The sequence below is a fragment of the Chaetodon auriga genome, chromosome 2 (genome assembly GCF_051107435.1).
Source record: "Chaetodon auriga isolate fChaAug3 chromosome 2, fChaAug3.hap1, whole genome shotgun sequence".
Taxonomy (NCBI): Eukaryota; Metazoa; Chordata; class Actinopteri; order Chaetodontiformes; family Chaetodontidae; genus Chaetodon; species Chaetodon auriga.
In genome coordinates this window covers 28112185-28138684 of record NC_135075.1, presented here as the reverse complement: position 1 = coordinate 28138684, position 26500 = coordinate 28112185, and the positions used below count along the sequence as shown (strand labels likewise).

General features: G+C 43.0%; 1 protein-coding gene across 1 annotated transcript in view; it reads left to right on the top strand.

Moving 5' to 3' along the window:
* rims4 (regulating synaptic membrane exocytosis 4) overlaps positions 1-26442 on the top strand; it is a 51735-nt gene extending 25293 nt beyond the window's left edge. Inside the window, exons 2-6 of the mRNA XM_076745243.1 lie at positions 1361-1505; positions 8322-8434; positions 10158-10259; positions 13023-13162; positions 18757-26442. Coding sequence (XP_076601358.1) covers positions 1361-1505; positions 8322-8434; positions 10158-10259; positions 13023-13162; positions 18757-18975 — 719 coding nt within the window. The 3' untranslated portion in view covers positions 18976-26442. The remainder of the gene's footprint in view (positions 1-1360; positions 1506-8321; positions 8435-10157; positions 10260-13022; positions 13163-18756) is intronic.
* The last annotated feature ends 58 nt before the right edge of the window (positions 26443-26500 follow it).

Below are 26500 nucleotides of genomic sequence, written 5' to 3'. Positions count from 1 at the left end.
ATGCTTATTTTGACCTTCGCACTGGCCTGTAGTGACGGCGGTGGTGCAGCGTGACGGTGCCGCCGTGTGTTTCGTGAACCAACACAGGAGTTAACTGATCGTATGGAACCAGTCAGGAAGCAGAAGCACTAACCCAAATCTGCCAGCGTCCCATCCCACATGAACGATAGAAATAGCACCGTTCTGGGTCGCTTTTTAATAACTGCAGAACTAACTTCATGGCACTGTGTGTGTGTGTGTGTGTGTGTGTGTGTGTGTGTGTGTGTGTGTGTGTGTGTGCGCGCCAGGCTCCCTAAAGCATGTTTCTTTCCATTAAGGTGATTGAAAGAGTCTGAGGAGGAAAAAAACGAGCCTGGCGATGTCTGGATTTGATCCGTGGCTGTAAGGTTTTACCATGAATCCACTAATTTGATAGATTTTATTATTTATTCAGTCAGAAAACTTAGGAAAAGTATTGCATTACCATTTTACAAAAAAAACTGTCAAATGATCTAAATTCAGGTTCAGATGTGTGTGTGTGTGTGTGTGTGTGTGTGTGTGTGTGTGTGTGTGTGTGTGTGTCATCACTATTAAAGGAAAACAACTTTCCTGTCCTATCCCAAAAACAAGGTCAAAGACCTCCTGCTAGAGCACTTCATTATAAACTCAACCTCCATCAACACACACACACACACACGCACACACACATACACACACACACACACACACACACACACACACACACAGAGGACACCTTGCAGCCACACTAAGGTCCCATAAAGTGCGACGTGCATCGATTTTGTGGTCTATTTTGCAACAAGATGTATGTGTGTGCTCTGCGGAGGAATGGAGTGCTGTTGTCCTTGGCCTTGTTAAAGTGATTTCTCATCACTGCGCTCGTCCTTTTTCTGACACTGATGAGGTCACTGCGGGACGAACGCACAAACAGCCACAGTTTACACGCAGAAATGTGTGAAAAAAGATGATTTTTATTTCTACTTTTGCTGAATTGTCACAGCAAAGTTAAAGCTTGGTGAAAACGTTCCATAATTTCACAGTTTGTCTTTATTTTGTTTTTTAATTGGTGCCGTTGATGTGCACATTACTTTGTAGCTGCAACATTTTGCACTTTCTTTAAGTGTATTCTGAGCCACACAGAGCCCTCTTTTCTCTTTAGACAGCAGGAAACGAAGGATTTCAAGGTGTTGCAACACAAAATAACAGTGGAAATCAATTTTAACTCAACTTAACAACTACTTTAAACAAAAACCCTCATTTTAAATTTTGAGTGAATAACCTGGAAGCAGCATCTTGTGCATGTAAATATTCAGAATAAAAATCAGCTGAATTTCTTTGCGTGTCTCTTTCTGCGTCCCTGCAGTGGATACGGAGGGCAGGAAGTTGAAGGGAGGCATCCAGAGGAGCACAGAGACGGGTCTGGCTGTAGAGATGCCCAGCCGGACGGTCCGCCAGGCCAGCCATGAGTCCATCGAGGACAGCATGAACAGCTACGGCTCCGAGGGCAAGTGAGTAGCTCATCAGCACAGAACCAGCTGGATCCAACTCAGTCTGATATGATTTCATTGTTTTTTTTTTATCATTATTTTTGGCCATTTTTCCTTTTATTGGACAGCTGAGGTACGACATGCGACAAAGGTCCGCAGCCAGAGTCCAGCTGTGGCCTCTGGGGCCATGTGGGGCCTCTGGGGCGCTCGGTCCAGCTCTTTGTCTGTCAGTTAGCAGGATGTTTCACTGTGAACTAATTTCTCTCTAAGGTTTCCTTATTGGGATGCTGTGCGGAACATTCTTGTTTTATTCTCTTCTAAACTTGAATGACAGCAACTCTTTTCCACTTCCTCGTGTGCCTGAAGTGCCAGCATGGGAGTTTCGATTTTGGCTGGACTGAAAGTGAGGCCAGTCCTATAAACACAGAGGTCTGTCTCCGGCTTTCTGAGAGATGGAGCTGCACCATTGGTCGGCAGAGTGTTGGAGTTTTTCCTCCACTGGCTCTTTGAAAATAAATCGGCCTCCACAGTCCTCATTTACGTCCTCAGGAGGCTTTTCCAGCAGGGAGCAGACAGTGCTCAATTACTTTCCAAAGGGGGCTTTTACAGCTGTTCCTCTCATTGATTTTCCAGATCGATCGCACGCTAAGAAGCACCTATTCTACTGCTGCTGGAGAATTAAGACTTCTGCTTCATTATAAGTTCTCTCTCAAGTCAAACATCTTAAGATACGAGTGGAAAGGATTGTTTTCACATCCGCATTTACAACGTTTTTGGACTCGGACGTAGCCGAATCATGTCAAGTGATGTGAGGCCTCAGAACACTTTGAGAGCAAATGTTACTCAGACCATGCTGGAAAACTGCAGATGTATGTTTAATATCCAGGAATTCACATTATAGACACAACAAATATCAGCCTTTTCTTGTTGCTCCTGCTTGTTAGCTTTTCTCTGTGTTTCTGGAGAGTAGCTCAACAATTTAAGAACAAATTCCCGTAAAGGTTTTGGACGTAAGACTTTCCAGTTTATTTTCCTCCTGAAACGCCTTCAACTGCTCGTATGTTTCCGCCATCGATCGAACAGAAACAGTCGGCAGGGGTGATGGCGCACGCACACACACACACACACACACACACACACACACACACGCGCACAGAGTATACAGCAAAGCCCAGTGGAAAAGCAGCTATGACATCAGCAATACTAGTGTAGTACTACTGCACACACACACACACACACACACACACACACACACACGGACACATGCTGATTAGTGCCAACCTGGCTACCAGCTTGAATTCCTACAGTTACATAACGAGACGAAGCAGACAGACAGACAGACAGACAGTGATGGGGGCTGGGAGGGTTTAAAGACAAACGGACGAGTGAGGAAAAGAAGGAGAGGTAGAGACTCAGAGAGAGGATGATTGCATCATTGAGAGTGTTTGCATGCATATTAATATTCTGTTTATATTTGGAGCATGTAGATATTCAGTTCATGAGCTGCTGCATGAAAACGGTGTTCAGCTTGTGTTAGCTGAAATCAAGACCGCGTGTGCAGCGGCACTGAAAGAAAAGCAGAGAATAAAGATGTTAGTTGTTTCATGTAGGTGCTGGGCATCCACACCAGGACCTTCATCAGGTTCTGGTTCATTTAGGTTCACGAGAACAAACTGATGATGATGAGGAAACATCAGACTGAGCGAGAGAAAGGCATAATCTGTGTTTCCACGCTCGTTCAAACCCTCCAGTGTTGACTCCTCTTCCTCCTCATCCAAGTGGGCGAAGCTAAAAACACGAACCAATCACACATTCTGTCCCGTCACAGTCTTAATTGCAAGCCCGTCTCTTCCAAATGATGTTTATATACTCATCTGAAACTGCAAATACGCTTTGAAGGAAACATAACGGCGCCTGGATTCTGTTTTCTATTAACATAATGAGGAATTGTTAATTAACATATCTGGCCAGTCACAAGTTGCTGATACTGAATGCATCTGCAGAACGTTCACTGACAATCAGGTATTTTCCAGCCATATCTGCAAATGAAGCATGATGAAACGTATGTTAAAGCACTCGTTTCAGGTTATGGGAAGATCTCTGCCTGGGTTAAATATCGAGAAGTCCCTTTTTTATTGCCTAAATCTAAGCACACAGGCGATAAATGAGGCTGTGAAAGACAGACAGGAAGTCAGAGAATCTTACAAACTGACCTTGAGGTGAGAAGCATCTCTCAACCCCTCAGAATGAACTGCTGGGGGAGACTCAAGGCCAGACGATCGGCATTGAAATGCTCATGATATTTGCTTCCTGGCTTGTAAAAACCTGTGTCAGAAACCACACAGCTGTTGTTTCTCTGCAGGCGTCACTTCCAGGTCGTTCCCCGTGACTCTGCACAAGATCTGCACGTTCTCAATCAAAGAACTTAAATTCAGAAGTAAGAAAGAGTCTGAATAATAACTGTTACATAACCATTTTATTATTTCTTGTTCAGACGGAGCGCTGAAAATGTAAATCTGTTGATGCTCTGAGCTTCACCACATAGAGGGAAACCACGGCTGAATCATTAAACGGAGCTGCACCACCACGTTATTTAAATCAGCCGCAGCAAACCGCCGCCCGTCCGTGTTTCCGTCAGCGCTTTGGCTCGAGCCGCTGATTGAAAAGCTCTGTGCCTGCGTATGCACGGCCATGAATAAGCACTTTGTTAGCTAACACCATCCAATCACACTTATGAGCTTATTGATTTATGCTTCGGCCAATTCAGACCCTGCAGTGTGTGTGTGTGTGTGTGTGTGTGTGTGTGCGTGTGTGTGTGTGTGCGTGCGTGCGTGCGTGCGTGCGTGCGTGCGTGCGTGCGTGCGTGTGTGTGTGTGCGCTGATGGTGATGATGATCGGGCGAAGTAGGAACGGTTTGCTTTATTTGTGTAATGCATGTTAGTCATTGTCTTCTCTGTTGTGACCGTGTGACAGAACATGGTCAGTGTTTGACATTTGACTGGGTTTAAGTGGTTCAAATTAAATTCAGTGTCTTTGGAAAAATCCACTCTTTCCTCCTCACTTTACTGTGATAACAGTAAATCTGCAACGCTAAGTGACATGAAAACACTGCGAATTTGCATCACAAACATATTTGAACCCATATAATGAGTCAGAAAGTGTTCATTGTGAATCTACCTGCAAAACATTCACTGACAACAAGCTGTAACTGGTGACTGATGGAGGAAAAAATCATCTTTACCTCACAATCTTCACCTCAACCGAAGTGTTTCTGCAGCCTGAACTCACACAGGACATGAACCCCGGCTTCCATCACCAAAGCTGAGGCTTCTGCACAGCACATGAATCCAACACCGGACTGCAGACACACGTAGCCACTAATCCAGGCCGCAGTTACAGTGTGTGCCCTCAAAAATGTTTGTCTATTAAATTATTAAACTTAATATTAAATTGTAATCTTTGTGAGACAGTTTTGACATTTGCCACACAACCTTCTTACACCATTTTTAACCAGCAGCTGTTGCTTCTTCCCCCTGAAATGGTTCACAGGCAGAATTTCTCAGCTGTACCTAGAAACCTTACTCAGTAATATTAAGTCTACAAGCTGTTCAAACTGTTTCTGGCTTCCTGTTTTGGTGTCTGACTGCTTAGTTTAAAAATGACAATCCTGCTACAGAAACTTGAGCATGTATTTACTGGCTCTGTTCAGCATGATATCATGCTAATGCACGGTTATGATGCAAAAAAGACAGGGTAACATTTCCAGGCCACAGGCGAAATCATCAGCAGCTAATGATCGGTGAGGTAGACACGGACCAATGCATGAGCTGCACTGCTCTCGTGTCGCAGGGTGAAACTCGTCCTGGTGCAACAGCACAATAGGCCTCTTATACAGAAAAACAAGCATAAGATTAGACGTTCAGACGCTTTCTGTGGCAGCCCACTCAGTGCTGACGTGTTTTGATCAGTGTGTGTTTGCAGCGTCATGTTGACGAACATCACCTGAATGAAGCATTAATTCACCTTCACTCACTTCAACGAATTAAAACCTGACATTCGTTTGCAAACATAAGTGCTAATGAACAGCCTTATATAACACAGTACGGGATATAGAATATATTATACAATAGAGGACGCTGAGTGTTTGAGTGTGTCCTCTGCATACAGCACACGGTTTACATTGAGCGTCATATTTCTGTCAAACGGCAGCGTAATCCCCTGATGTGCCCCACACACACACCCATGTTATAATCTAAAGCTCAGGATTTTATCACCCAGTAATACCCACTTGGCTAATGTTGCTTGACTTATTGCATGTCAGCACCCTTTGCACACACGCACACACACACACACACACACACACACACACACACACACACACACACACACACGCAAAGGACTATACCTCATTAGAGTGTCTCTCAATCTAATATGATTTAATTCCATGTGTCTTAATTTACTTACTGCAGCGCGTACGAGTCCACACATGCACAGAAAACACAGCACAAACACAAACTGCCAATGAAAAATCAGTATAAATAAAAATAACTTGGTGTAATTTAATGTTTCCTAACGTCTGCCAATCCAAGCTAAGTGACTTTGTGTGTTAACCGTATTGGAGGGAGACGGCCTTGTAAATTATTTTGTAAGTACTGTTGTGTTTGGCTTCTCACCCTGAAGTTAATATTAAATGTCAGGCTGTGCGTCTTTGTGTGACTTTGTTGGAACAATCTCGTTAATATTTTAGCACTTTTTCCCTTCATTTAACAATGAAGTCAAAGCCGTTGCACTAATTTAGGCCACAGTTCTTGCGGAAGGACTGTTGGTTAAAGAAATAACACACCTGTCTCCTTAAACGCTCGGCTGAGGTTCTCATCAGGGCGGAGACGAACAAAGATCTGCAAACAGAATGAAATATGAAAGTAGAGGCAAGAGGGGAGGAAAATGAAGGTTAAGGAGAGGGAAGAGGAAGACGAGGGCTGCCGTTGTGAGTAATGATCCAACTCACCGGGGTGAAATTATGGGGTTTCAGATCGAAGGTGTTGGCATGGATGTGACCAGCTAAGTGCCAGTAAATGGTGCAAATTAGGCAATCCTGCATGTTTGGTGGAGTCGTGATAAGTTGTTGTTAACTAACTACTGCAACAATCCGCCAAGCTGAGCTTCACTGCTCAGTTTATGATAAGTTACCGCAGTTTATACGAGAGATGTATTCGTATCGTTAGCGTCTCTCACGACCAACTGCAAAGCCATGCCTCTTCCATGGAGCAGGTGTCACAGCAGCCACACACCCCGAGCAGCAGAGGACACTCCAGCTGATTACTGCAGGGCCGCGGGCCAAACTTGGACGTAATGTATTGGCACTGGTTGACGGATTGGCAAACGTCTCTTTTAAGTAGAGCGGCTGTCATACACCTGAAGCAGCATCCATCAAATCCAACCGGCGAAGCTGCAGCCATAAAACAACCTGGTGTCGCCTCACGTGGTTCTAAAAACTCTGTGGTGCAGCTGATATGATATTCAGCCTCTTTTTTTAAAGCACAGGTGTAACAAGCAGCTGTAATGATGGCTCCACTCTGTCATGTCATGTTTGACAGCATTCATACTCGCAGGGGACACATAAATAGAATCAATCATTACAGTAATTAATTATACCTGCTGCATTCAGGAGAAATGTCTGTTGTTTTGAATGGCGTGACTTTACAAAGCTCAACAATTTTGCCAATATTTAAATACTTCTTATATTAAATTAACTCATACAAATTATCACTTAAACATTTATATGTTTGCACAAGTCAACTTTCCTGCGCAGAGCTTCCATTTCCAGTGTTTCCTGCTTACCTCCACAGGTGTTTCACTTCTTCTGGCTGATTGGACTCCTGCTCGTGTGGAAAGATGTGAATCTGTCACAGTCACACATCCTGAGAGCAGGTTTTTAACGAGCTGGAGGAAGTGGAAACTGTGCGGGTGGACCGTGGTTACAGGGAGCAGAGAGACAAACGAGACAACAGACCAACATAAACAAGCGAACGGGATGATTTTTGACTGGACCAGCGACAAGCCGGTGTTCGCCGTTAATGATCTGAGATGGTTGCAGTTTTCTTAGGTTTAGGAAAGATAATGGTTTAAAATGCGTATGTATGCAGACTTTCTTGCTCTTTATACGTCACCTGACTTCCTCTTAACAAACGTGAACATAGGTCGTAATGATTCGCTCGCGGAGTCGACCTACACGTCCGTTTGTCTTGTGAGGACGAGCTCCAGCACGCTCGCCGTCACCTGTTAACACAGAAACAGGAACCAGGACTTGCTCAGCCGTCCCAGCGCAGACGCATACCGAGCATCACAGATTGATGGTATACATCAGCATCAGGTGGATTTGTCCTTCCATGGAGCACACACACACACGCACACGCACACACACATAGACACACAAACACACAGCCGTAGCATACCTGGCAGGCTGCCATCAAAGCACTCTGAGCTGATTCCTTTGCACAAACACACACAAACACACACAGAATAAGGACACAGGGGTCAAACTCTGAAACCAGCAGAGTTTTGTTTCAGGGAACCACTTTGAATTCTGGGAGTTTGACGAAGTTGAAACAGGAGTGATCAGTTATTTTGTGAACTTTTTTCTCTCCTCACTCCTGCAGACTGTTCCTGTCTCGCCTCTGTTTCTCCTCTCTTGCGTTCTTTCTCCATCTTTCCGTCTCTGACTCACTTCCTCTAATTGAAGTACAATGAGAACTGCCTGGTCGTGTTTAAGCATCTGTCTGTCTGTCTGTCTGTCTGTCTGTCTGTCTGTCTGTCTGCCTCTTTCACTCTCTGCAGTCTGAACTACAGCGGCATGTGTCTGGCATCTGATGCACAGTTCAGCGACTTCCTCGATGGGATGGGACCCGCCCAGTTTGTTGGGCGACAGACGCTGGCGACAACATCCATGGGTGAGAGAGGACAAGCCCTCATTTTCACAACCATTCTGCAAAGCTTTTTTCCCCTGTGAGCTACAGGAGCCGATCAGCAGTTTATCTACTGTCAGTCCTTCATTTTAATGTTAAAGAAGATGGCTAACGCAAGGCTAAAAACTTCATTTATCCCTATTACTTAATTATCTCAAGCTAAGAAGGAAAACTGTTAAGATCTGAGGGTCACAGCTATCACCTCTATTTTATTAAAAAAAAAAAAGAACCTCTGCACGTGAAAAATGCCTCTGAAAATTGGAAAGAAAAAACAGCTTACTTCCTCATAAACCTGAACCGAATGACTACTGAAATCATTTCACAGCAGGAAAAAACAGAAAGTGCCCCATAAATCAGACCTGTGTCCTACTGCAGAGATGCTGTTACCCTCCCTTGCTCTCCTTCATTTCCAGGCTGTGTATACTGGATATATTGTATGCAGCCCGCCCGTCCTCCACAGCAGTGATCTACTGTAAGTGGGTCAGTTTCCTCGCTGGCAGCCAGACAGCGTCCTTGGCCCGACAACAGTGACACAGACTGGACCAGCTCCACTCCAAACCTGCTGTCCAGTCCAGCATTATATAATATCAGAGAACTCAGAATAACTTGGCCGTCATCTGCTCTCTGTCACTTCCAAAGGAATGCGTTTGTCTCTTTGGGGGCTTTAAGCTGAAACTGTCATCCAGTATGACTTCCAGCGAGTTGAATGGACAAAAAGTTTAATGTCCCAAATCACAGACGGCTCTGAAGACAGATTTTGATCTCTCGGGGCCGGAATGAAAGACAGCACGAACAAACAGTCTGCTGAAAGCTGATATGGCTAACATGTTTGCAAACATGTAACCTACTTACAGATCATCTGACAGAGCAACATTAGCATTTATCTGGAGTTCAGTGAGTGTAATATTCACCCTCTCAGCTCTAGTTTAGTTTCCATCAACTCTTTAGAAAATATTTGGACCGTTCCACTTTCTTCACCTTTGTCCTTTGGTGCCGTTTGGTGCTTCTGCTGCAGGTTAATCAGAGCGAATTTGCTAAAAACAGCTTCCTGCTGCAGCTGAAGACACAGCTGATGAGAGTGCTGAGACTAGATCATACAGTGAAGATGCCATAAAAGCAAAACTGTGAGCTAAAACAGGCTTAAGAGTTCACTGGACCCACTGGTAGATGGATTCTGACATCTACGACCGACCTCACTTGGCTGAATCCTTGAACGTGTCATTGTTGAACGCTGCAGACGTCGGATGCACTCGTGCACTCACTCTTTTTCATACTGTTGTCCTAAAGCTCTCAGAGTTTTTTCTGTGGTTTATGCAAACTTACTGCAAGCTGCTTGTTTCAGCTTGATGAAGACCATCTGTTCATGCAGAGGTGTTTGTCACATTTATTCTTGAGCATAATCAGCTCCTCTAAAATCAGGATAAATGTTCCGCTCCATTTGTGTTTTATTCACAAAAATTGTGACTAAGGAATAAAAACTCAACACTCAAGTCCATGTGCACGTTGTCAAACCTCCTCTTACCAACTGTAGTATCGCTGGTGCTAATGATACTAATACTATGTCCACACTGTGTGTTATTTCTAGTTTGTTAGGAAAATATCTTTTTCTCATGTTTTATCATATCAAAGCCAAACTTTTGAATAACTGACACACACACACCTCCTCCATCCTCATTGTTAAAAGTGCACGTGTTTTCATACACCCCAGGTGACGTAGAGATCGGTCTGATGGAGAGGAACGGGGGACTGGAGGTGGAGGTCGTCCAGGCCAGAGGACTCACCATGAAACCGGGTTCAAAGGGACCTCCAGGTCAGTCCGTACCCTCTGATCCACCAGCTGATCCAAAGAATCAAAGCTGTGTTTTCTGCAGGATGTTCATAAAATTTGAATTTGATATCGCTGCTGTTTATCAAACACCTGCCATGTCTCAGAATGTGGAAGTTCCCACAGACCATGAATGCACCACAAAACGGCAAATAGCATCAGCTACACATAAACAGAACAGCCCAAAACAGACATTTTAAACCTAACTGGATATTTCCTCCGAAAACGTAATTATGGTCCTTGCAGAGATGAAAGATGCATGAGTGAAGAGGAGGAAATGGTGTTTTCAGCGTCCGGGGAGTTAATACAGAGCAGAGGGAGGAGATCCACTAAATAAGTAAGGTCTACATTCGCTTCTGCTGTTGCTGTCGTCAAACATGCGGCATGTTGCTCTGACTTCAGATGCGGCTCTGTGGTGTCTGTGCAGTGAAAAAACTCAAGATGTGCATGAACAGATTTTCTGAAATCAGGAAATGGGTTGCCAGATGGAAAAATCATGTGACACATGCAAACATAGGCAGACAGAATATCCAACCCACCACCCTGAGAGACGTTTAGGTCGCCACCACATTTTCTATAGTAATTCAAAAGGTACCATGTGGTGTTTTTAACCAGTAGCTGTGTCCTGGATCAGTGTTTGTACTGTGCAGGTTGATTAGTGATGAGCCACAGATGTGCAGGTGGGTTGTCCACAGGAGGGGCAGGTGAGCAAACCCAGCTCAGCTCAGACAAAGACACACGGGGGGGGACACAAAAGGGACGAGGCACATAGGAATCACAGGAGACAGACAGGAGGATGTGGCCAAATCCTCACAGTAACATGCAAAGAGCAGCAAAGCACCATCAAAGGCAGGTAAGAAGAACACTGCTAGCAGGTAAACAATGATGTAAACAAGGCAGGTCGCAAACAAGAGAACGAAGCAAAAGTTTTATGAAGAAGGAAGTTCATTCAGCGCTGCTTCAGCGTCAAACACTGAGTGGTCACGTCCAACAGTAACTCAGAGACACATTTTCTGCTCTTCTGCAGCTGAAACACTGTATATTCAAATCAGTTTGGGTTGGATGTCTAAAGCCAACACTAAACTTCTCAAACAGACAATCAGCTCAGTCATCAGATGAGTTAACGTTGGTCTTCTGTCCTGTGGAGGTGTCTGTTGTATCAGTGAGCAGCACTGGTCAGAGGAAACAAACAGCACCAGCGTGGTTTCGCTTTGTTTTTTTCTTTTTTCTTTTTTCTTTTTTTTTTTTTGCAGCAGCAAGTTGGATTGTGTAACAACAAACTATGTATTAACTCTCATTGTAGTTCCCCTGTGTGGTTGCATAATATTAAACCAGCCATTGATCCTAATTGCATAAGAGCAAAACAGCGTCAGCAACGAAGGAAAAACAAAAACATTATCCCGGAAAAATTATGCGAGAGATAAAAGAGAAGAGGATAATAAACAGAGCAAAGCGCAAACAAGAGTCGGAGGAGGGAGAAACGAGCGGAGAGCAACTGAGTGTGAATGAAAGGAAACACGCTAAAGAGAGAGATGAAAGGAAATCCAGATATAGCCGAAAAACAAAGAGAGCCTTGCTCCATATTTCAGTGTGCTAATCTTTAATCTCGTCATCTAACCTACAGGACGACAGGCTGTGGTGTGTGTGTGTGTGTGTGTGTGTGTCTGTCTGTCTGTGTGTCAGACTCAGTCAAAGTCAGAAGTCTAATATTGTTTTGGGCTGCATTACCCAGCAGCAAAGTTTCATTCCAGGAAGCAAAATCAAAACTTCAAGCCTGACGTTTAGTAAATTATTTAGCGTGTTTTTTATTGTTTTTTTTTGTTTTGTTTTGTTTTGTTTTTGTATGCAGAAAAGCAGGAAACTTAATGTTTTCAAATGGTCTTCCTCATGCATGAATCCCTCTCTCCTCTCAAAACACCACCAGGAACTGCGAGGCGGAGGTCACATGACCGAGGGGGTAGCTAGCGAGCTAATCTGCTAGCATGTTATTTGCCAAGCAGTAAACAGTATTATCTTTATAAACCGTGGCCGTTATCTGCGTACACAGCATGTATTATGGGTGTTTATTAAAATGTGTTTTAATTAGAGATGTCCTGATCGTATCAAGCCAGTTTCAGGAGCTTTTCTTTTCACTACGATGACACTGAATTGTTTCCTCTCCATTGTCTGATATTACTTCAGACATGCTGATCAGTAGCGGAGGATGACAGCGACCATTTAAGGGAAATTAAGGGATTCATAAATGTAGTTTGAAAGTTGCATTTGCATGAAGGCGTAACGTCATATTCTGCATGGAGATCAGTGTTCAGTCTCGTAATAATCCGGTTTACGTTTGAAGATTTTTGCATTGATTATGCAGTTTTTTAAAGGACTGCTGTGATGTGCTCTGTCGTTACTTCTTACAGTACAAGTGAAGGTGCTGTAAAGCAGCCTACTGACGCCTTTGGCCGTCTGTCACATGACCTTGACCTTCTGGATCAGTTCCTTGACTCGAGTCCTCTTCGCTCTGCTCTGTCTTCTTCTACTGTGCTCTGCTGTAATCTGCCTCCTTCTCAGCTCTGCTCTGCTCTTCTTCTCTTCTTCTGTGCTGTAGTCTGCTCTGTTCTTTGCTCCAGCTCCAAATCCTTGAGTCTCATCACACTCAGCCTCTAAAATCACTGAAAACCCCCGTCGGAAAGCAGAGCTGCAGAGTTCTCTGAAGGGGTTAATAGAGTTCACGTTTAACTTTTCTGCCTGCTGTCGTTTCAGCGGCGTACATCAAAGTTTACCTCCTGGAGAACGGGGTCTGTGTGGCCAAGAAGAAGACCAAGTCAGTGAGGAAGTCTCTGGATCCTCTCTACAACCAGGTCCTGGTCTTCTCTGAAAGCCCACAGGGGAAAGTGGTGCAGGTGAGACACTCCATCATGCTCTTCAGTTTTTTTTCACCACTGTCATTTCTTTGAAAAAGACCAGGAGAAGGATAAAATACCAAATGTGTTCTGAACGATGGAAAGCACTTTGAAAACAGTACGATAACGCAGGACGTGAGCAGAAATCTTAATCAAACCAAAATACAATGAAACCTGAGCGAAGCTAGTCCGCTGAGCTAAATGCTAACACCAGCATGCTAACATGTGCACAGTAACAAAGCTAACATGCTAATCTTCAGCAGATATAATATTTACCATGTTCACCATCTTAGATTACGATGTCAGCATGCTAACATGTTCTTCTGGCACTAAGATGAATATTGGATCTCATGATACCACTTGATGAAACTGAACTGATCACCAAAATATTTACAGTTCAGCCTCAAGGGGCCAAATCATCAGATTCTACTAATCTAATGTTGATGTTGAGAGAATTCACTGCACATGGGATCACCAAAGTCAGGAGGATTCATCCTCTGGGGACCATGAATGTCGGCACAACATTTCAATCCATCCAATAGCTGTTGAGATATTTCAGTCTGGACCAAAGTGTTGGCAACACCCTTCAAGCCGGCGTTGCTTCCCTTAGAGCCGCGCTGCTACACCACAACAACAGAGGGGTCGTGGAAAAAACTAAATCATAACCTCAAACACAAACTAATCCCACCTGATCACCACCGTAACGTAACGAAAGGCTTTCACCGTGATGATGTGGAGCGATGAATGTGGCTCTGTAGGAGGAGTTCGGGCGGCGCCGAGGAAGCTGAGAGGAAGAGTTTGACATTTCCAGCGACAGTGTGACCTGAGGGACCAGGAGGCTGTTTGAGCTGATTTTGTTCTTTCAGTTGTTTGAGCTTCAGCTGCTTTCAGGATCAAAAAGTGTCTCCAAAGAGAGACTGATTATCACAGCGGATTCTGAGCTCTCCCACTTCTTCTGCTGTCACTCTTTCCTTCATTTTCCGCTCTTATTCTCCTTCCTGTCTTTCTTGCTCTTTCTTTCATTGCCTCTTTTTCTACTGTCTTATCTCTTTCCTTCGTTTTTATGTTTTTCTATCCTTATCTTACTTTTCCTTCCTTTTTTAACCCTCTTCTTTCTTTCCCTTTCTGCAGCCTTGCCTCCTTCTTTTTCACTTCACATTTTTCTTTCTTTCATCCCTTCTTTTGAAGCATTTCTAGTCTCCTTCCATCATGTTCTACTTCCTTTCCTTCCTCCCTTGCATTCCATATTTCGTTCCCTCCTCTTCCCTCCTCTCTGTTCTTAAATCTTGTTCTATTTGTACTTTCTTCTTTCCTTTGTATTTCTATCGCAGCTCTATTCATACTTGCATGCTTTTCTTTTTGCTCTAATCCTGTTCCAGTATAAATAACCCCAACACGCACACATGTGTGTTTTAACCTGATGCGAGGCAGCTTTCCTCAGTAATCAGCAGGTGGAAACAGTGGTGTGTTCAGTGCAGAGGCCTGCAGCTCTGCCTCAGGCTGCCCTGCTGCTCCTGTCACTGTGTAATTAGCCACTGAACGCCTCCCTCTTAATTATCTGCTGTCTGCGTCGCTGTCCTCCGAGTTTCATCAAACTCATTCACACTGGATAATGAAAATCGCTGAAATCAGCAGCGCTTTTCAAGTTGCCACTTCCTGATTTAGCAAAGCGCGCCGCCGCTGAAGACCATGCTGAGAATTCATTCAAATCCTTCCTCGAACGACGGCGGCTCGTTCATTCACAGCTCGTGATTTCAGACACGTTTATGTGAACGTCGGAGCAGCTTTTCTTCTCACCTTGTATTCTGGCATCATATAGAGTATTTACTTTACCAGTCCAGGTGTTTCCCCTCTTTCAGCTCTCAGGTCGTCTGATTAAGTTGCTCAGTCGTCCATTTTCCCGCCTGCGTCCAACTCTGGCTTGTTCTTAGTTCAGTTCTCGTGGTTCTCTTTAGTTCTTGGGTCTGCGTTCACGCTCAGAGCTTCATGCTTTCCTTCCTGTTTTCTGTGCATCACCATGGTTTGTTATTAGTTTAGTAAACCGTATTTCCCCTGTGCTTTCAGGATTTAGGACCACTAAGACATCTCTGCTTTCACTGAGTAAATATGTTTCCACTGGACTCATCTACACTGACACTGACGTACTGATCATTTGCATTGAAGTCAGTGTGATTTTTGTCTAATTGGTTGAAATTGGGATTAAAATACACCCAAACTGAAGACCTTCTCCTGTTTATAATGAGTATTTCCCACATGCCGTTGGGACGTGTGTGTGTGTGTGTGTGTGTGTGTGTGGTGATCAGAGGTCAGGTCAGCGGATTTTGAAGGTTGCAGGTTTGAACCTCTGCAGAACGTCCTGAGGCTGCTCTGCCGCCATCACTGAGTAATTAGCCGCTAAACGCCTGCTTTCTAATTATCGGCTACGAGTCTTTGTCCTCTCCTCCGCTCTGCACTCTGCACCATCCCCTGATCGTCTCATTCTCCCTCTTATCTCATGCTCTCTGACAATTTGCATGTAATCTTTTGTGTTGTTTTGTTTTTCACATGCTGTTGAGCGTTTGAGTGTGTTCTCTGGAGTTACTGCAAGTGTTGGCTTATTTCTGTGCTCTCAGTGTATCTACAGTAGATGCTAAAGATCCCTATCAGGTTATTTCTCTGTTTAAAAATTCACTTATTTTATGTGTGTGACAGCTTTTCTCTGTCCACATGAAACATGATGTTTTTTTTTAACAGGAAAAAAAGCAAATCCAGGGTTTATCATAATTTTTTCACAATGCGTCGCTCTTATCTCCCTCTTTCCCATCATTCTTCATTATTCTGTCCCTTCTAACCAGAGGGAGTTTGTGGTGTCAAAACTGAGAGACACGCTGAGCATCTGAAGTAATCCCTCTATTTGATCCTGTGCTTTAGGGCTCAGTCACACCAACGTTTCTAACAGCAACTTTTCTGAGTGAAATCAACCCATTTAAATGGAGTCAATAGATTCGCTCCCTCAGGTAAATCTATAAAGTGCTTTTGTGTATCATTCAACTTTGACACCCGAACCACCTCGAGCATATTCCCAGCCTCACCTACCCTAAAAGTAAAAAGGATCAAAACAATGTATGTGGATTTTGAACATTACGCCCGTATGTAAATGTTCAACATCTCACCCCAAAACCACGCACATTCATCTGATGCTATAACAGCCTCCTCCTCCTCCTCCTCCTCCTCCTCATTGACGGCTTTACACTTCAGGGATTTGCTCCCATTTGGCCACAAAAGCGCGAGTGAAGTCGACACTGATGTCGGCCGATAAGGTCCGGCTCACGGTTGGTGTTCGGGTTCATCCCAAAGGTGTTGGATGTGGCTGAGGTCAGGGCTCTGTGCAGCCTGTCAGGCTCTCCGTCCGTTTCTTTGTTGACCTCTTCACGGAGGTACTGACATGAATCTGGAAAGGCTGGAAGAACACTTATCATTGTAGGCTATAGCAGTTATATACCGCGTATCCCTCACTGGAACACTGACCCAGACCAAAAGGACACTAAAGTACTTTTGACCATATCATGTATTTTGCATGAAAATCTGACTTTCTGGTGTTGGCGAGCACTTACGGTTCTCTTCCCTTCAATTCAAGTTCATCCATCCGCTTTCTGTATCCACTTATCCTCACTTCAATGCAACATGCTGTTTTTTCTTTATTAAATCCTTTTTTGTGTCTCCATCAGCACCTGTACCTGTGTGTGTGTGTGTGTGTGTGTGTGTGTGTGTGTCTGAGTGAGTTCCACTTCCAAGAAAGTGGACCAGAAGAGGATCTAGGACACTTTATTTTCCATCTTCTGCCTTACATGTCTCCTTCTTCCAGTGCCTCTCTCTCCTAAGTCGTAGTGTTTGAGGTCAGGACCTTGTTGGGAGAACTGATCGTGGGCAGACAGGAAAAGAGATAGATTCTCCTTCTTTAGAGATGGAGAGAATAGATTGAAGGAGATTTGGCCGCTGTGTCTCTGTGGAAATCACTTGCAGGCAGACACACACACACACACACACACACACACACACACACACCAAACAAATTGGTATGCTGGCATGCACAGACACACAAGACCACCACATGAGAGGACACACGCGCAGACGGATATTGATTATTTTGTCCACCGCTTGACAAGATGTGGGGCCGTCTGAGATGAGCCCTGATGTTATCAGGATGTCGGGAGACAGAGGACACGTCACGTAGAAACACACGGGTCTCTAAGCACATACCACCATCATCTCCATCACACACACACAAACACACACACGCACACACACACACAAACCCCATTCATTTACTTTAATTGAAACCTCAGCCTGCTCTGTGCTGCAGAAGCAGAGAGGGAAACTGTCAGGATCCAGGACTGCTTCAGAACAGATTTCCAAACCGTCTGGATTAATGCTAATTAGCACTGCCCTCTTCACCTTATCACTTTGTCAATAATCTGCCTGCTCCACCATTACACTCCAGAATGTTTTATGTGCATGATTCAAGGGCCTCTGAAGGCATGTTTAGGCATTAAATCTCTTGAAAACACTTCAGTTCTCTTTAGTCTGCTGGAGACACTGAGAGGAACATCAAGTATCTACAGTACCTGTAAACACAGCTTTGATATTCACCGGACCGGACATAGCCTGTAAAGTACAACATTGGTTAAATTTCTCATTTTTCCTCCTTCAGATAAGACTGCAGGTCTCACTGAAGTCATCTATTGTTTGGAAAATGTAACTAAAAAGAGAAACCGCCATCACTAATATTTCATCAGATAGCTTATTATTGTGCTTTTTGAATTGAATCTTGTGGCAGTAAATAGGGAAAAAAGAAAGCTCCACACACTTGGTTCCAGTGGAGATCATGGATACATTGAATTTTTCAATATTTGAAGTGTTTTCCACCCGTGCATGCATACAATGACCAGTAGCTGCCAAATGGGGACCCGGGGGTGGGATTGTTTCTGCTACCAGGGGTCTCTCAATAGGAAAACTTTCTGGGAGAAATAAATCAAAAGTAAAGATTCACATCACAAACCAGCAATGAGAAACTGGTTCATGCATTCAATGCTCTCTTCACTGGATGTTCTGTATATGTATTTAAGGCTGAGCTCGAAGGCTTCCTGTTTTCTCACACACGTGGACAGTGTTAGTGTGTGTACTTGTATTTGCTACATAGTGAGGACCGCGTTTTTAGGACATTTTTGGAAAATGAGTCGAGCTGCTGCCAACGTTAGCTCAGCTTGTTTCTCTGATAATGTAAGATCCAGCCTCCAATGACTAAAACCCTTCATCCGGTTAAAAGACACTTGAAAACAACCCAAATCGAACACGTGACATGATGTGACTTGAAACAGTAATAAATTAGTCGGCTGGAAATGTTTTAATGTTGTTCCGTCTGGCTGACAGCCAGCACTTATGGAAAACTGCATTTAAACAAAACCATGATCCTTCTCATTATAACCAAGTGTATTAATCGCCTTAACCTAACATGTGATACACGAACCCTGGTCTCCTTTATTTATTAAACCTCTCTTACTATTCATAAAAACTCACTTCAATAACCCAATTATTATCTTCATCCTCTTGTGTAGGTGATCGTCTGGGGCAACTATGGACGAATGGACCGCAAATGCTTCATGGGCGTAGCTCGAATCCTATTGGAGGAGTTGGACCTCAGCACAATGGTGATTGGCTGGTACAAGCTCTTCCCTACCTCCTCCATGGTGGACCCAACGATGGCGCCACTCATCCGCCACTCCTCCCAGATGTCCCTGGAGAGCACCATTGGGCCCTGTTGTGAGCGATCCTAAGACTCGCACACAAATATAAAGTTTTTCTTTGCAACTAAGATTCCATTGCTGTCTCAACCAAATCCTAAGACACATTTTTATGTACCCTGTAGCCCCACACCTGGATCAGTCAGGTGGTAATGCCCTTGGAGCAGATAGATATCTTACTCAAGGGCACTTTGACAGGTCCAACCACTCTTGGGACTCAACCTTTCCCCTGATTGGGAAATGACTTTACTAAGTAGTAGGTCATTTTGGCACTCATTGGAAATGTACTGTAATTCTTTTGATATTGTATAAGACTGTTTCCCGAGACTCATGGGAAGCACTTTTCTTTTGTTGTTGCAACCGACCGCCCCTCAGACTCACAGGAAAATTTTGCTCAATCCAGATCTCTTTGATGAAAAAACAAAAACCTTCTTAATGAGGATACTTCAAAGGAGGGCTCGGTTGCCGACATTGATCACATCCTACTGGGACCACAATACACGGCGGGCTCAGCTTTGCTTCGGCTACGCGCCTTCTTCACAGCCTACATTCGATTCTCATTCCCAGGACTGCTTGTTGTCTTGCTGTGTCCTATTTAAGGGGCTGGACAGCTCCTGAGTGTTATCTGTCAATCCGTGAGTCCGGAGAGAAAGTGAGACTGTCCTCAGAATGTTTGAGACACCAGCCTCCCTTCTGCAGGAGCGTGGGGACAGCGGAGGACTTGGAAAAGAATTATGCTTATTTGTTGTAACCAACCAAGACATCTTGGTTTTGAACATTCTGACTTGAGCTGTTTTTGGTTTTTGTGTCACACATTTGACCCTTCAATGTTCAGTTTATTTGGTACTATGTGTGTGCGAGTGGAGAAGGCATGAATGAAGCCCCTTTCGTCTTCTGGAAGGATCTACTGTAGATCTCAACCTGCTCTTGGAGATCCAGAGTACTGCTGGGTTTATATCCTTCAGGTTAGTTCAGACTGCAGTTAATTAGTCTTACCTGCAGAGCCAGGTTCCTGAGTGGATTTGTATGGTTTAAAGGAAGAGCTAGCAGGTTCTGAATTCACAAAGACCACGTGCCATTACGACCCAATAGCCATTTTCATGACAATCAATCAAGACATTAGCTGATTTTACTGATCATTGTGTCACCTCTCGTGGAAGGGGCTTATTAGATAAACCATCTAGTGTTGTGTTAGAGATGAAAACATGCAGCCTTGTGGGTTTTGAGAAAAAAGGGATTTAAGACCCCATTTCACCTGTTTGTTTCTTGAATCTGTAGCAAATTGATTGTCCGAAAGGACATTTGCAGCTTGCTGTTTGTGGGCAGGTGTTAATTCACCCAAGTGTGATTCGCTGAACCACTTCATCCAATTTTAGCCAGATGGGATCGAAATGTAAAAGTATTTGTTGTGTGGCAACCGGAAGCTTTCCTGGTGCACAACATTATGATGCACAGTCACAGTCAGGATGCTGTGTGTCACCGTCAAACTAAATTGGATTTCATGCATGCAGTATATTGTTTTAGATCACATGTGTGTGACTATCACGTCCAAATGCAATGTTTTACACCTTACCAGGATACAAGCTAGACACAGCTGGCGTGACACAGGCAGGTGTCAACGGGGTCTAAAATGAAAATGGGTCTTTGACCTCATTTGGTTCAATTCTGCTCTGTGTCATTTTAAATTTTCACATCCACCTGGTAGTGCAGGTCACGTCAAGTGCAGGGGGAGATATTGCAGCTGTGTTGTAGCACTGACAGATGATGCTGATACAAAATGTTTTAAAAACGCACTGAGGACATAGCCTGACTGACAGCGTAGGGCTGAAACCTTGCTGTATATCCCAGCTGAATTGTAGTTCGGAACGCTCTTTAGCTAATCTTGAAGTAGATTTTTTAGATTCCTCCTCTCTTTTTTTTTTTTTTTTTTTTAAAGCTTTGGCTAACAGTTGTCTAATAACAGTTTCTACTGTGCCAATTTCTACCAGCAAGTGTCTTCTCCTTCCTCTTCTTCAATTACCTTGCGGCATGTGCTATTGTGAGGGGGGAGCAGAAACAACCACTCACAACATCTGACAGCAGTATTCAGGCTGTGCAGAGGAGCGTCCCTTTTATTCTAAATTACAGCCCTAATCCACAGACCGCCAAGGCACCTGGTGATTAGCCATGCTAAGACTCAGCATGGAGAGAGGGAGGAAAAGGAAGGAGAGAGAGAGGAAGGAAGCATGAAATGTACTTTGTATCATCCAAACAAAGGATCTGTCTGGACTGACGTCAGGTTTCACAGATTTCAAAAAAGGACATAAAACAGGATGAACTTAAAGGGAACACAATGTGCACACTGTAGAGAAATTTATAGTTTATTAAAGGACAAACATGTATTTCATTTGGGCACTTTCTGATTCTTAAAGTCTTTTTTTAATGTGTAAATATTATGGTTGTTAGTGTCTTTTGGAGTGAGCCAAAGTTAATCTATAATGACTTAGATGATTAATGTTAAAATCTGAGGGAGGGAAGGAAAAACCTTGCTAGTTACCGTAAGATTGTAGCTTTAGCTGGTAGCATCCGCATGACTGATCAAAACTTTTCATTAATTAGCAGACAACTTGATAAGACTAAGCATGAGCTATACGCTACAAAGGAAGAGGAGGGATGAAGTGTGTTGGGCTTTAATTGAGGAATACGTACATATGTAGCAATTTAATTGAGATTCAAAGTTTTCTGAATTTCATTTTGGGCTTTTTCTTTTCACACGATACAAGAACTGAGATCTGTAATAAGAGACAAAAATCAGCTTTGTGTTTTTAACTTTTAAGCAAGATTTCTGAAGAAAATTTCTCTTTCACCAATTCATATTTTGAATGAACCACACGATTACTCTTTGCAAAATAGGCCTCTGTTTTGCCAGTAGCAGTGTTGCAGGGATATTAATACTGTATTTATTTCCACAAAAAATTAGTTACGTTCTGTAAAGCAATAATCAACAAGCATCCAGTCATTGCAGTTTTTCAGTAGTTCAGTGGAAACGGTGGAAAGTGACAAGCTTAGCCAGTGATTTTCACTGCAGTCAGATTTATCAGTTCTAATGTTTGATAAGACAACTCATCCGCTGGAATGTGTTTTGTATATATCAGGACCTTTGGAGCATATATGACTTCATAGGATTTAATGGACACAAGTCATCATGTCCTGATGTCCCAGACAGAAATTACAAAGCAGCAGCATTTTTAGGATTCAAAACACCTTGAAAATAACTTGAAGAATCTGAATACTGGAACCGAAAATCACTTGTTAAGACCCGTCATTTTAACCCAGCGTTTGTTTGTTTGTTTGTTTGTTTTTTTTGTCCATAACCTGATCCAGGGAGAGCGTCATGTAGTCTCTAAGGAATCTCTGTTTACAGAAGGAGCTGGAATGTGATAGCCCATGCAGATTAAAATTTCTGATTTGAAAAGTGCCCGATCATTTTTCAGCATATTGAATAGCATGGATTTTAATCGAATGAGAACAGTGACTGCCTGGTAGTTAGAACGAGAGAGGGCTGTTTTTACAAATGAGGTGATATTAGAGAAGCTGTATGATTCGATATATACGTTTATAATATATATAAATATATTTAAAATCAATTAACTCCTCTTATTGTGACCCAAGGAATGTGTTTCTGTCTCTTCTTTTGTGCCAAATTTTAAACATATTTTGAGGGCTGATTTCCCAGTTGAGGACCAATGAAAGAGGAAAGTTTACACAGTTGGCATCAGATTTTCTTTCAGCAACCCACAAGCAGAGTACACTCTGTTCTAAGGAAATTACTTTGCATCCAAGAAAAGAACTCTGCGGCTGAAAGAAAAGTAATATTGCATGATAATGATCCAGATTTAGTGGAGATTGATCACAAGGAGAATTAGAAATGTAAAGTTGCAGCGGTAACCATCATAGAAGTTTCCCATCTGTCTACATCTGACCTGCAGCAGCTGCCTGCACAAGATTAGTGTTGTTTATTATCAGTCAATGTTAACAAAGAGCTGATTGTTCATTGTAGCATTTAAAAGCTAAAAATCGTTCCTGGCAGTTCCTGTCAAAGGTGGAGCAGCATGGCAGCCGCGGTGAGGCGTGCATGCAGTGAGTGATGGGCGTTCTATGATGGCTACAGGTGCACTGGTGTGACTTTGATGTAAACATGTTCACAGCTGACCCTTGCAAGAAAATGTCCTTTTCTAATTGTTGGGAGAGAGACGTAATATATGCCAACATTGCGAGCAGGATTAAGAGAAATTAATGTTTGTCTAATTAAAAATTGATTGTGTAATTTTGCTCGTCAGAAGCTTCTCGTTCACCAGTCTGAATCTGTTTGTGACATTTTGTGACCAAGGAGGCAAACGAATGAGCTAATGAACTATGTAGATGTTATAGTTGACTTATTCAGCACCAAAAATGTACGTTTTTGCATTCACAAATATTTTGATTGTGTCTGCCACATGGATGTTAATTATGTACTACTATCAATTGTAATGTAAGTAGAGGCCTTAAACACACTGATATACATTTTGTCAGGGCTAAGGACTAAGAATTGTCACATAAAGTAATCAAAATGACGCAAAAAAGTTTTACAGTGTCGCCATTTCAACCCATAACTTAAAGTAAAATAAGTGTCATCTAAGGAAATGATTATATTTGCGTATGTTCTTAATGAATTTCTGATATTTCAACAGACTATTTGTGTATTCTCCCCACTCCTTGGTGTGGGCTTAATTGAACAAACTGAGCAAAAAACGTTTTTGCAGACTAGATATTCAAACATTCTGACCTGTTTCTTAACAAGACTTGTTTTCTAAACTTCTGACTTCCACTATCTTACACTGTAGTGTTTCTTCATTGATGTCTGAATGCACATAATGCTGCTTTGTGGTTTCAATCGAGTAGAATTTAAAGATAAACACAAAAGAACATTCGCAATTTAGCCGCCTGTGAGAGCTGTACTGGAGTCCCGTTGGGGTCCTTTTCCACCCTGACTGCCTCTTAGGTTGACCCTCTGCAAAACCAGACGTTTTCCCTTTTGCCACATTAGACCTTTTCAGTTCTATGGCAACATAAGCAGCGATTGACCAAGATACAGAGAGATCCATTCAACAGCTGATGTGTTCAGCCAATAACTTTTAAGGTGAGATGACCCTCAGCCATCTCCTACAAGGAAATCCGGTGATGAATCAGCTTTTTCTTGAACTGCAAAACATCTTTGAGCGATGTGAGCAGTCCGGCCATCTTGGTTGACACCAGCTGTATTTACATGTCTACAATAATGTGACTCTTGTGAGTTCTGTGATTGGAAAAAACGCAGCAATTACATGAGTTGAAGCAGGTGAAATCATGGGTTCCAGAAGTGTTTTTCCACACCATGAATGCACATTTCAACATTAACTTTTACAGACAACCTGATCAACAGCAGATGTGCTCAGGCTGCATAAAACACAGCTGTAACATGCAAACAATCTAAAACAGCTGCAAATGGAAGCGGCCAATCAGTTTCCCTTCAGGCTCCATGCTTGTATTAAGAGAATTGATACCAAGATGGCGTAATTATTTCAGTGGAAGTGACTGAAAGTTGCTCACTGAAAAGACGTGACTTCTCAAGAGTTTTCAAATTGTTTTGGACCTAAAGGTTCAAATTCTGATAATACAAAGGCTTATGGACAAAGCCTGAAGCAAACATGTTTATCGTGGAGCCAACCTCAACTCTGATTGGTTATTTTCTCCCGTTGCTCTTAAACCAGTTCAGAGTACACATACATCCTGTCTGTTCACATCCTGGTAGCTTATTAAAGCTATTATTCAAAGAGCTACCAGAGAGATAGCTTCCTTCATCTAGTCTGGAGTTATTTTATGTGATTGAGTACAAAGCAAATGTGCTTCTGTCTCCAGATGGAGTCAAAGCAAGCACAGTTGGTTGCAACTGCAATACGACCACATTTTAGGACACATGTATGAGTGGCCAGTCGCAACCTCTGAGCTAACCTTGATGCTTTTTGATTTCACTGAGTTTAGGGATGACGTATTTTCAGAGTGCAGAGGCAAATCTGTGAAGTTTCTGTCTGTTTTTGCAGAAGATCAACGTAAGAAGTGAATCTGGGGAGAATTCCCTTTGAAGTTCTTTAAAAAAAAAAAAACCCTTCTGTTACCTGTGCTTAAACTGTCCATATCATTTCCCTCTTCAGTTCATGGGTTTTCCCGATTAGAAAGAAAGAGAGCGCTGTTTGTGTCCTTTTCTTTTAGGGTGCCAGTGTGTACATTTCTAGACACATATCATATCCCGTTCTCTCCGGGGGAAGAGGTGGAGGAGTGGGAGGATGAAAGGGTAGATGCAGCTCCTCTGCGGATGTTATGAAACGGTGGCTGGCGGATCCCAAAAGCAACACATCTCCTCTCGTCTGCTGTGCTGCAGAGACAGCGGTTCCCAAACTTCCTCCTCGGAGGCCGCCCCCGACCCGCCCGTCATAAAAGCGTTCCCCCACATGCCATCTGCTGCATCGCCTCATTCCAAGTGTCCCACATTGAGCGAATGCATTTTTAGGCTGGGTGACCCCAGCGTGAATCCAAGTGCCACACAGTTTCATAACTTGTGCTTCTCAACACGACTCCTGGTTAAATTACCTCTCACACATTTCAGTCGCACATTGCTGGTTGTACACTCATTTGGTCTCTGAGCAAATCCTCCTTTTATTTCTCCTAATATGGTTGATTATTCAAAGTAATTTATCTATAGCATTCACAGCCTTAAATTCTCATGTCTATGCCATCATTGGAGGCCTTTTGAGGACATAATATTTTTCTAAGGCCCCTGAAATATTGCATATAAGAAGGTGATGTTTTGGTTTTGGGATACGATATGGGACAGTTTTCCAGGCCTTCTCATGCTGTCAGGATCATGTGATATGGGCAACTGTTGGAAGCAATGCTGATGGAAAATCCTCACTGATAAGAATTTATCCAGGGGAGGTTTTCTGAGCGTACTGTGTATTGTTTTTCTCAGCTACTGTCAGCCATGGAGGAGCTTCACTGGAGCAACCGACTTGTTGAATTTGTTGTTCAACGGCAGCTGAGCAGCAGTAAAACGAAGCAACAGCATCACTGTCTAAGCTCCACTCAGCCATTTAAGGATGTCACACATCCACTTATAGGTATAATGGAATTTTTAAAGTCTTCAATACTTTTCATCCCATCTTTAGCATCAAGAAATGTTAGCATAAACTAATGTTAGCGAAGCATTAAGCAGCAAAAGCCCATCTGCATTGCTTTCCATGCGTTGCTCATGTATTACTGCCTTGAGGACCTGAATGTTATCAGAGGAGTGACCAAGTGGTGTAACTTTAGTTTTATTCACCGCACCGTCATAGAAAACACAAGTATATTTGCAGATTCTTTGGCAAACTGTTATATTGTTGAGTAAATGCACAATTTGGTGTATTGTTATTCTATTCCAGCTGTCAATAAAATAGTTTAACTCCATCATTATGTTTCGATGTTTGTTTTAATTTATGTATTTGTGCTGCTGATATCATGTAGA